The 13243-nt window shown below is 33.5% G+C and overlaps 1 protein-coding gene across 1 annotated transcript; it reads left to right on the forward strand.

Moving 5' to 3' along the window:
• The first annotated feature begins 1978 nt into the window (after positions 1–1978).
• On the forward strand, positions 1979–8828 carry LOC139846859 (uncharacterized). The gene is made up of 2 exons (XM_071836406.1): positions 1979–2693; positions 8680–8828. Exons 1-2 carry the CDS (start codon positions 1979–1981, stop codon positions 8826–8828), a joined length of 864 nt encoding a protein of 287 aa, XP_071692507.1.
• The last annotated feature ends 4415 nt before the right edge of the window (positions 8829–13243 follow it).

Raw genomic sequence — 13243 nt, forward strand, 5'->3', positions numbered from 1 at the left:
GTTACTAACGAGGACAGCTGACTTAATAAACTTAAAACATCAAAATATATTAAAAGTGTTGTAAATATATTTTGAACATACTTTGATATATATGTATATATTGTTATAGGTTCGTGAATCAACCAGTGGCCAAGTCTTACTTCCCGACGAAGTAAAAATCTGTGAAAGTGAGTTATAGTCCCACTTTTAAAATCTAATATTTTTGGGATGAGAATACATGCAGGTTTTATAAATGATTTACAAAATAGGCACAAGTACGTGAAACTACATTCTATGGTTGAATTATCGAAATCGAATATGCCCCTTTTTATTAAGTCTGGTAATCTAAGAATTAGGGAACAGACACCCTAATTGACGCGAATCCTAAAGATAGATCTATTGGGCCTAACAAACCCCATCCAAAGTACCGGATGCTTTAGTACTTCGAAATTTATATCATATCCGAAGGGTGTCCCGGAATGATGGGGATATTCTTATATATGCATCTTGTTATTGTCGGTTACCAGGTGTTCACCATATGAATGATTTTTATCTCTATGTATGGGATGTGTATTGAAATATGAAATCTTGTGGTCTATTGTTACGATTTGATATATATAGGTTAAACCTATAACTCACCAACATTTTTGTTGACGTTTTAAGCATGTTTATTCTCAGGTGATTATTAAGAGCTTCCGCTGTCGCATACTTAAATAAGGACAAGATTTGGAGTCCATGCTTGTATGATATTGTGTAAAAACTGCATTCAAGAAACTTATTTTGTTGTAACATATTTGTATTGTAAACCATTATGTAATGGTCGTGTGTAAACAGGATATATTAGATTATCATTATTTGATAATCTACGTAAAGCTTTTTAAACCTTTATTGATGAAATAAAGGTTATGGTTTGTTTAAAAATGAATGCAGTCTTTGAAAAACGTCTCATATAGAGGTCAAAACCTCGCAACGAAATCAATTAATATGGAACGTTTTTAATCAATAAGAACGGGACATTTCAGCGATCCTATCTCGCCTTTCCTCTTCATCATCGTCGCCGAAGGTCTCAACATCCTAGCTAAACGGGCACTATCTAATGGCCATATACACGGCATCAATGTTGGGAAGGATAACATCACCATCACTCATCTCCAGTACGCCGACGACACGATCTTTTTCGGGGAATGGAGTAAAAGGAATGCCAAAAACATTTCCAAACTCCTCAAATGCTTCGAGAAAATCTCGGGTCTTAAAGTCAATTTTCGTAAAAGTAAACTATTCGGCATTGGTACCTCTCCCCATGAAACCGATGAAATGGCAAACTATATCTGTTGTTCTACCGGTACCACTCCCTTCACATATCTCGGTCTACCCATCGGTACCCCCACATCACATCCCTCATCCTGGCACCAAATTATAGAAAAGTTCGACAAAAGACTCTCCGACTGGGCGGCAAAAACGGTTTCTTTCGGGGGTCGACTCACACTCATCAAATCCATTCTAAGTAGCTTACCACTTTATTATTTCTCTCTCTTCCTTACACCTTCCTCCATCCTAAAACTCCTCGAAGCCAAAAGACGCATATTTTTCTGGGGTGGGTCATCTACTGAAAACAAAATAAATTGGATAAAATGGGATTAAATACTCCTACCCTACGAAAATGATGGTTTAAACATTGGCTCACTTTTTAGCAAAAATATCTCACTACTATGTAAATGGTGGTGGCGATTTAAAAATGAGGATAATGCATTATGGGTTAAAATTATCAAAAGCATTTACGGGAAGGGGGGGGGGGTTGGATTCTAACGTTTCTTGCAGGTACATTTCAGGTCGCACACTTTGGAAGGAAATCATTAAAGCCGGCAAAGTCGCGAACAACTTAGGCACCTGCTTTTCATCCTCCATTACAAAAAATCTGGGAAATGGATTGTCTATTAAATTCTGGAACGACATCTGGTTTGGTTCAGAACGCTTTAGCACACTTTTTCACAGGTTATATATGCTCGAGACCAACAAAGAGGCAACTGTCGCGGATCGAATCACACAAATTAACGGATCTTCATCGGGTAATTGGTGCTGGACAAGGCCTCCAAATGGCCGAGCCCTTAACGAATTACTGGAACTTAACAACATCATATCATCCGTTACATTAACTGACAAACCCGACTCCTGGAAGTGCACGCTTGACCCCTCGGGTATCTACACCACCAAATCTATGGCACATCTAATAAACACATTAAAACTTGGTGGCAACGCTCTTAGCTTAACGATTCCCCACAACAAACTTCTTCCTCAAAAAGTCTACATTTTCATATGGCGGGCCTTTCAAAAAAAGTTACCGGTCAGATTTGAATTAGACAAACGAGGCATCGATCTAGACTCCATCTTATGTCCACTTTGCGAATTAGATACAGAATCCACTGATCACATACTCGGTCTTTGCCCTAAATCAGCTCTAATATGGAAACAGGTAGTTGATTGGTGGGCCCAAGACAACACATTAATCTCCAATGTAATCGATGCGATTATCAATGACCAATCCTTCGCTACTAATAAACTCGGGATTTCAATATGGCAAGCAACCAAATGGACTACATGCTACACAATCTGGAAACATAGAAATTTAAAAGTATTCTCCAACAAAACATGGTCTCCCGCCTCGATCCTCTCCGAAATACAAACTCAAAGCTATAGCTGGATATCCAAAAGGCTACGTAAAAATAAATCAATCATATGGCATCAATGGCTCATCAATCCTTCCTTCTTCGTCATGGATCATCCGCACCGTGTCGGTATAGGCTGATAACACTCGTTCATACAAGTGTAGCTGGCGAATTCCATTTTGGCTATCGAGGGTCTGATTAATCGGGTTAGTCCGTTGGAACTTTGTAGGCGCTTGATCGTCACTGTTTCTCTCTCTCTCCCGGCTTGATTTATCAAGTTCTTACTCCCTCTTTAGCCTTTAATGGTCTTCGTTGGTTATTCTTAGTAATTAGACTCCTAGAATATTTTCTCCATTTCATATATTGTATAGAGTGTATAGGGCTTTGTAAGTTGTTTATTCCAATATTAATAATAATCTTTGCTTTTCAAAAAAAAAAAAAAGTAATTAATTAGTTTAAGATTTATACTTACAAACACCAATCATGAATTCATGAATCATCCATTAAACCAGATATCAGACAGTAATATATTAACATAGACCTTATCAACTTCATAAGTCAAACTTCACAAGTCGAACATCATAAGTCGAAGTATGCTCAAAATGTCAGTAGTTCAAATGGTGGTAACCGAAGCTTTCTAGAAGCTTGATTTAGAAAATTTACTGGTTTAAATATTTTGAGAAAATAAATAATGCTGAGTTTTTTTCATCTTACATATTTAATAAATAAACTAAATTTGTGACCTGTGAAATTACAGGTATGTGTAAGAAAAACATATAAAAGCTAATTAATAGTAGTATTTAAGTAAATACACATTATTTTTAGGGTTAAAGCCATAAATAGGCCATATACTTTCATTTTTGTCCCAATGTAAGCTATATACTCCAAAAAATATCAATATAGGTTATATACTCTTAAAAGTTGTATCGATGTACACAATTTTAACATGTTACCTGCTGAACTGGTAAGTTAATTATTTAATATATTTTTTTTTTGCATTTTATATGGCTACAAATAGGTCATATACTTTCAGTTTTGTTCTGATGTTGGCAATATAATTTCAGTTTTGTTCCGATGTAGGCTATATACTTTCAGTTTTGTTCCGATGTATCACCAACGTCATTCTCCACGTAGGATGCCACGCCATCGTTTAGTTGTTTATCCAGTTGATAAGTTTTGTCCGTTCATATTAGTACACTTTATGAAAGTATATAGCCTACATTAGTATTTTTCGGGGTATATGGTCTACATTGGGACAAAAATGAAAGTATATGGCATATTTATGCCTTTAACCCTTATTTTTATAAGTTAATCTATAGAAGTTACACCAAGTATATGTGATGACAAAGTAACTTCTTGAATTTCATTTACACTGAACCGATTTGGATATAGTTAATCTTTAAATTGCGGTATTATATACTACTACTAAATTTAGAAGCCTACAATAACCTCACCGTAAATTTACATTTATTAAACAGAATAGATAAGAAATCTATTCAACAAATTGGTTATGATGAATTTATGAAGCTAGGGTTCAAGAATTAGCAAGAAGTTGATTGTGACACAAATTATTCTTTCGTGAATATAAAGTTAAAACTATAGTTTGACACATATTTTTTTTTTTTTTGAACGGCAATATATTAAAAAACACGAAAAAAAATACACGAATGTCAACCTCAAAAAAGGGGAAGAAACACAAAACTAACTAAACAATGAAGCACGAAAAAGAAAACATGACTGCGAAGAAAGCAACCAAAACCCGAACAAAACAAACTAAGAAAATTACAACTAAGGATGATATAAGTAGGAACTTGGATTATTTTTCCAAATCTCCCCGTCGAAATCAACTGCCACGAACTCTTTTAGAAATCCACTCGAAGGAGATGAGTTGCAACTCACTTAGAGCCATCGAGATGATCCACTTTTTTATTTCGGAACACCATATTATTTCGATATTTCCAAATGAGATACATCCCAACCCATCGAGTGGCTTGCCACACTAATTTGCCAGCTTTGGTGAAGTTATTACCATCAGATGAATTGATGAGACTATGAAGATTATTTATATTGAAACTTATATTCCACCAATTGAAAATACGTTATGAAGATCTAAAAATAAATTATAAGACAATAATAAAAGACTACATTTAAACATATCATATTTAAATTTACAAACTTTGTTTAATTATTTATAAAACATAAATTTACTTTTTTGGTATCAACTTTCCTTTATAATTTTGTTATTAATTTTTATTCATGATATGTTTGAGTTATAAATACGTAGGAATATATTATATATGACATGTTTAAACGTACTTTTTAATGTAGCTTTTAAGGCTACGTTTATCATTTTTTTTTAAAGCAAAAAAGTTTCTTGTTTTATAACGAATATTTACATGTACACAATATACCACGAAAACATGAGGCATACAAAGTTACAAACTGCTGCAATGACTATACAGACTATAATTGCTAATTAAACTAAAGAGACCAGAACTAGCCACGCAGTTGAATCAACATCATCGATTGAAGACATGCGCTTAGGTCTTGATAAGAGATCATCGATTTAATTATGTCAAGAGATCATTGATTGAAATGATCAATCACAATGTAAGTTTCTGTTTTTTTTTAAAAAAAATTTTTTTGGCTAGCCTCACACTGCGAAGGCGGAGCTCTTATTTTTTTTTTTTACATATAAGGCAGTTTTTCGATGTACATAATTTATGTTTTAAATTAAATACTTAAACATTAGTAACTTTAACAAAATCAAAATAGAAAACATGTTTCAAATTAATAATTAAAATCAATGTGTGGGAGTAGAAAAAAGATTGTAATGAAAAAGAGAGAAAAAAGAAGTACAATAAAAGATTTTAATTATATTTATATATATATATATATAAATAGTCAAGAAAAAGTAAAAAAATCATATAAATAGTAAGAAAGGCTAGACTTAAAAAAAAAAATTAAAAATAAATGAAAGTATAAAAACTCAAACCCGTGACGCCTTAAATAACAACGGAAGCGCTTTACCACTCCACTATTGCTACACTTGATTTTTTGTTATGAAATCTAATATTTAAATCATTACAAAATCGATTTTAAAATTGGATTGCAATTGAATTTTACTGTTCATTAAATTTCTAAATGAATATATGTAGAATTATATATACCATATTTGAAAATTCAAAATTTTTATCTAAAATGGACACTTAACTAGTACAATCATCATTTCGCCCTCAAATAGTAAATTCCGAGCTCGTCCCTAATTCTATGCTATTATCAATGTCGATCGTTTGGTTGGAATGTTTGGTTACAAAATCTCATGAACTCTTTATAATCTTACTCTAGTTTCTTGCTAGTTCTATTAAATTTTCTGTCATTCAAAAATAAATCATTGTCGATAATTGAAAAATACAAGTAAAAACTTAGTCACTGCATGTCCCGTCTTTATAATAATAATAATAATAATATAATAATAATAATAATAATAATAATAATAATAATAATAATAATAATAATAATAATAATAATAATAATAATAATAATAATAATAATAATAATAAATAAAGTGTAACAAAATAAACGTTACATGACGTCTCAAGAGCCATAGAATGGGTTGAAAAACTTTTAAATTTTAATAAATGATCATCATGGGTAGATGTGTAGCCTTATAGACTAAAAATATAAACTGGAACATTGTCATGGTGGAAGACAAAGGCTAATAGTCGTCTTTTCCATGTTTTATTCTAGTGGAATTAATTTTACATATTTTTAATTATTTTATTATTCAAATTTTCAAATACAAGTAATACACTATAATATTTACTTTTCTAAACAAATTTAACCCCGTGATCCTTAAAAAATAAGTAAAACATCAGAAAAGGGAACAATCTTTTTACATCAAATGCTCAATACACAAGTCAAATGAAAGTTTTACAACGCTTATTTTCACAAACCACATGGCATATTGAGAGAAGAAATTGTCTAAAAAGTTCTTTTTGGTAAACTTTATCTCACTTACAAATTTAAAAGCACATAAACTTAGAGAGTAAAAACAATCATTATGTTAACGTTAATAAATATGATGATATATCCAACCTTTATTTAAGAATTCACCAAGATAAATAGTGCACTGGAAGCTAGTTATACACAGACAATACATAGTTTTTATAAATTATATATATCATATAAGAATATACTCGTAATAGATATATCGTTACATAATCTTATTATTATGTTACATATGCATTGATTCACCAAATACAACTATAGTAGATGCATTTATCATTTATAATGACTTTTAGTTTAGTATTCATAATTCTAATGAAGAATTTAAATGCATCTATTTTTTGTTAAACAATGTGATATTGATCCTTATGGGATTTGAATTGATATATCAATAGCTCTTTAAGAGTTTTTAGTAATATTCGAGTTTATAAAAACCACTACAAGTCCTTTTTCTTTATAGCGGTACTAGTTTTATGAGCCGGTACATTGCACGACATTTATATAAATTAGTAGTCAATAACGTTAATATTAATACTTATCAAATATATAATACAATCACAATAAAAAGATCTTTTATTGTTGATAACATATTTATCAAAAACATTAGTATTGAATAGTAACGCATAGATTATGAGCACGTCCGTTTGGTCATTTTAACTTCAATTGACAAATAATTGATAAAACACTAAACATGAGCCCCCTAAAAAGTTATATTAAAACCGATCGTTAAGAATAATATTTTATATACATATCTGATTGTATATGTTTTTAATAGAAACTAATTGAATTATGCCGTAATCTCAAATGAAACAGAGCACACATACATTTAAATATCTATAGGGATTATCTAAGTATTTTAACTTGAATTGACAAACATGAGCTCGTTTGTTTATATAATATTCTACAAATATTATGTTAACGTAATTTTTAAATTTTATGCGCAAACTGTAAATCAATTTTATATTATAAAATATTATATATAAATATTATAAATACTTATATTAAATTAATTTATCGTTTAATATAAATCTAAAGTTATTATGATATTATCTAATTTACTATTGGACTAATTTAGAGTTCATTATAATATAATATAATATAATCTTATATTATTAATATAATTATAACATTCATCGTTTCTAATTTAATATAATATAATATGCTAATATAATATAATATTTTAGATAATGAAATATGTATATTAAATTAAATTATGATATCTAATAATTCATTTAATAGATTAAAAAAATGATAGACTAACACGTGACATGAATAAAGGAGGAGTTGACATGTGCAGGAATAAAGGAGAAGTTGACATGTGGCGGGAATTAACAAGCAGGTGACACGTAATATTATTGTCACGTGCTTTATATAATGTATAGATAGATAGATAGATAGATATTAGTATCTCATTATGTTTTGATAACAATAAAAAATAATTATGTTTGACTTATTAATTTAATGGATATACAAAGGATATACAATAATAATAACACTAAATAATAATAAGGCGTATTTATTAACAATTAACATAATTATGTTTGACTTATTAATGGGTACAACAATCTATATTAACCGATTTTTGCAATGAAATTCGGTATTGTTTCTCTGTCCGATAAATAGTAGTTCATCTTACTATGAGGGTGTTTGTATCATCATTTTGATGGTATTTATTTGATTATCATGTTTCAAAAAACGCAAATAATCTCTTTTAAGGTGTTTAGTAAGCACTTTGTTAAAATCATTTATTTGTGTTTAAAAAACTTTAAAACATGATTTGGGAAAAGCAATTATCCCCTCATTGCAGGTAAACGTAATTTTTTTTCACTTTTATCGCGTTTACCAAATTACCCCTCAATCTCTATCGAGCTTAATACGGAGTATGATTCTTGCTAACATTACCAACACTACAATGGTCAATGCCTCTTAAATTTCTTGGACCGCAAATTTCTTAATTCCACCCATTATCATCTTATATTTATCAACGTAATGTAATTTATGTATTTATTTATGTTTATTATAATTGTAGACGATTATTGGATGGATCTTAGGTCGCTTGGATCGTATCTAGAGGCGGAAAACACTAGAGACGACTTAAATCGAGATTTGGGTCGCGTTGGGTTCGTATCGGTCAAACCTAGAGATGAATCTAGATTAGAACGAAGCCTAAACGATTAATTTCGGTGGTAATCGGTGTTAGGGATCAATGGAGACGAAAACTAGACGATTAGGGTTAATGGAATGTGTAACCTCACAAAGGAGGCTTTAACCCGTATATATACTGCATACCAGACACAGTCGGTCGACTGAGTCACACAGTCGGTCGAATGTGTGAACACACTCGGTCGACTGTGTATGCAGATTAACATATTAAATATTATATAATTAAGCACACATAAACACGAATGTAATCAATAGTCACACAATAACGTTATTACATAGTTGAATGTATTAAATCGATAACGTAAACCACGGCTGGGGATTCATGCACCAACAAACTCCCCCTAAGACCTAGCCGTACTACAAAAATTCAACTATCAATCAGTAAAAGGATCGGTCACCCAGTTCTTCAAATAACAGAGTTTCACAACCCTGCAATACTGTTCAGCCTGCACACGATTTTCTGGGCGATAGAGCATCTTGTTGTAGTATAGGGTAAACATATCCTCTTCACAGCAATTTCTCAACCAATTCGGATCGAGAACCCTGATACTACCATTAACATCTCCTCCATCCTTATCTAACACAATAACCGCTTCCTCCGAGCGTTCGTCATAATACCACCAACGAAAACGAGGGCTGAAGTGCTGCGGCATTTTCCTCAATGGAACCTTTCGCATATACTTCACAGGTTGATATTTAACTATCTTCCTTCTGATGTCCGTTTTCTTGTTCGTCCTATAAGAGATCTTTGGAAATTGGGGTCGGAAATCTATGAAATTAGGCGAATTATATGATCTTATCTTACGAACCAAAAGATCAGAAATTCCAACATAATCCTGATATAACATCTTGAGCCTAGCAACCTGCATAAATTCAAAATACGGTAACGAAGTGAACTCGTGTGCATATTTGATGTAATCCACTCCGTGTTCTTTCTTGATCGCGTAAACATCAAACTCTTTGATGTAGGCCCAAGCAATAATCTTTCCTTTAGCACGCAAACTCTCGCAGTGCTCAATATACTTCAAAAATTGAGGCTCCACCTCAGGTTTCATCACATACTTACGAATTCTCATTGATATCTTCCAATCCTTTTCCAATACTTCTACCTTTTATTTATTAATTTTCACCGTCAAAAACCCTTCCGGCAACAAACTCTCTTGCTCTTTCTGTTCTTTCTCCTTGCATTTTCTATTCAAAAGCTCATCATTCATTTTAAAATGATCAGCAAAAGTTGGAAGATCATCATCAGCGAAGCCTTCATAACGTGGATACGGCTCTGTCGGCTCATCCTCAATTATAACCTCATCAAAACTGTTATCACTCTCATCAACAGCATCAGAATCACTTAAATCCTCATCAAACTTATTAGCCCCTAAAGTCGAGGCTTTTGATGCAGCGTCAGCAGATTCCTTAGCTTCTCGCTCTAGACGCTCCATCAATTTCTGTTCAGTCTCGGTTAGATCCGGAGGGATCTCCCCTTCTTCCAAATCATTATAAACAGTAGAGTGATTAAGTCGATCCTGGATAGCTAAAAACTCAGATACAGTTATAACTTGAAGTGGAGTTACGTACAGTGGGTTATCCTCCGTGTAACCTTTAGCAACCTCAAGAGCCCTGTCCTCCTCATCATCCAGAGTACCAAAAGGATCTGGCCCTTCATCCTCTTCTTCAATCACAATTTTCTTTTCCCACTCATTTAACCTCTCAGTCAAATCTTGATTCTGAGTTTGTAGAGCCAAAACCTCTCCAGCTTGACTCCCCACATTCTTCTCAAGTTCATATATTCTTATCTGCTGTCTATTAACCAATTCTCTCATATCAGACATCTCTGTTTCCCTTCTTTGTCTATCCTCCTCAGCAGCCTTTTGGAACTTTGCAAAATCCGAGGTCAACTGAATAAGTCGTCGATTAACTATACCAGTCAAGTCCCCAGTAACACCCTCAGGTCGCTGAGAAGTTTGAACTTGTTGAGTAGGTGGTGTTTGTTGTTGTTGAGTGGGTAGAAGTTGAGTAGAACCACCAACATTAGCAGCAGGTTGACTGGTTAGAGTAACCTTCGGTTGAGACTTTGCAGTTGAAGACGAACTTCCATATTTGACCAAAATCCTCAAACGCTTCTGCCTCTGTTTGGTAGACACTTTTGGAGCTTCAGCTAACTTCCTTTTTATCAAATTAACTTGATTGTCATCAAGAGCAGTCACATCATCCTCATCAACTAACCGAGGGCATGTTTGCTTCGGTGGTGGCTGATTCACCTCTTCTTCTCCAGCAATAGTAATGTCAGTCTCATCACCCGAAGTGCTGTTTTCAAGAGGACAGCTCAAACCCTCTGGACACATATAGTTTTCATTGGCCAGATGACCAATCAACCTCTTCTCAGGGATCTCAGTAGAACCAATTCTGTTTTGCATGAACCGATTGAAAGATTGATCATTCAAATGATTTTGGTTCAGCACATCCTGGGGAATTTTCACTAACCCTTGAACTTGCTTCTCCAACATGATTTGCAAGAACCTCAGAAACACTAGATGAACTTTCCTCTTCACATTCATCAACATTCCATCAAAAATAAGTTGAGAAAAATTAAAGTCCGCATTCAAAACTAAAGCAACGAACATCAAACTGTACTTCTCAGTCATCTCATCAAAACCACCCTGCATTGGGCTCAAACACCTCAAAAGCATGTACGTGAAGTATCTGTACTGTCTACTGAACTTAGTACGCTTCACAGACGTAGTAATATCACCAGCATACCCACAACGCTTCAAACACCTTCTAACCTTCAGTGCCGGTAGAGAAGTTGGCATAGAATCATCATCAAGAAACCCAATATCTTCCCTGATAGTCTGAGCAGAGATTCTAACGATAGTGTTGTTGACTGAGCTTAGTATCACTGGCTTATTATTCTCAATAACAATGCTAGCAACCTCCCAGAACTTTCTCTGATGCGAATAGTACGGAGTGCCCTCAATAGAAATCGCCTTGAATATTCTAGATCGCTTTAGAAACTTGATAATAGGACCAAAGTTTCCCCTTTGAGCTTCAGTTCCAGTATCATCATCACAACCAACACATTAGTATCTTCACGTCTAATGAGACCGGGTAGTTCAGAAGATAACAGGATATGTTGCTCTTCATGTACTGTCTCCTCTTATGTATGTGGTTGTTCTTGAGACATCTCGTATAATCTATATGAAACTCAAAACAACACAACTATTAAGCATTTACCACCATGAATCATGGGGTATCAAATTAATTATATGAATCAGTGGATAAACAAACATGATAAACACATTAACTGATAAACGCACAATTACATCGTTCAGAGATTACCGTTTATTACAAACCATAGTTTAAAGGCTAACAGACTAGCCTTATCGAATTACACATTACACATGACTAAGCATAAACACACAGATTCATAAACAATAGAATTATCCCACAATAACATCCTCTGGGACTGGCTTCATATTGTAATGCTTGTTCTCAAACAGATCTAGCTCATCAAACAAATGATTCAAAAGAACGGCATAGGGAAATTGTTTTCCCTCAGTATCCATGATATCCTTCATGATATTAATGATAATCTGACCAAAATTCACCTTAATTCATTCTGTAAGACAATATAATAGAACAACTTCAGTACCAGAAAGCAAATCATCATTTGGATCTCCACACCACGTTTCTTTTGATAATCCTCATGTTAGGTATCAAATCATTCCTAACATCACTGTCTCTAACCTCGATTCTATTGGTACCCATTACATACCCTGGCTTAGTGATGTGAGAAGCCACTCTTCCAGCATCAAACTTGCTAGGAATCTTCCTAAGATCTTTACTAGGACAATAGATCTTGGCTCCCCAGTATGGTAATTGTAAATGATCAGCAAACTCATCTAGGATCCACTTATAGGCTTTCCCAAAGAAATTAGCATGAACATACTTCTTTTTACCCTCTTCTAAAGCTACACAAGTATACAATTCTTGAATAAGTTTGGGACAGTAATAGTCTCCTATCTCAAGGAATGTTAAGCAATCTAGACCCTTCCATTGTTCATGAGTGGTCTGAGTGGCAACTACTTTTGATTCCACTTGGATAGGCAGATGTTTGGCCAAAACTCTCCTACGGTCAAGATCAAATCTCCAATTTCCAACCAAACTACCACCTGACATACTTAAATCAAGACTATACAGAACATTCAGTATAATATGGCATGAATTCAACAAAACAACCAAAAACAGCAAAAATCAGAAATTAGGGTTTCAGTACACTCGGTCGAGTGTGTATACACACACGATCGTGTGTGTAGACAAACGGTCAAGTGTGTGAACTCACTCAGCCGAATGTGTCACACACTCGGTCGAGCGTGTTCTTCATATCCGAGATCACTCAAATTCACAAATCAATCAAATCAGTTGTTTTGGCT

The sequence above is a fragment of the Rutidosis leptorrhynchoides genome, chromosome 1, assembly GCF_046630445.1.
Source record: "Rutidosis leptorrhynchoides isolate AG116_Rl617_1_P2 chromosome 1, CSIRO_AGI_Rlap_v1, whole genome shotgun sequence".
NCBI lineage: Eukaryota > Viridiplantae > Streptophyta > Magnoliopsida > Asterales > Asteraceae > Rutidosis > Rutidosis leptorrhynchoides.

What these genes read in the sequence shown, in the direction of transcription:
- LOC139846859 (XM_071836406.1), top strand. Translation starts at nt 1,979, where the DNA reads ATGCTCGAGACCAACAAAGAGGCAACTGTCGCGGATCGAATCACACAA. An exon ending in CTGGATATCCAAAAGGCTAC is followed by an intron (nt 2,694 to 8,679) that starts GTAAAAATAAAT and finishes TTATAATTGTAG; the next exon opens with ACGATTATTGGATGGATCTT.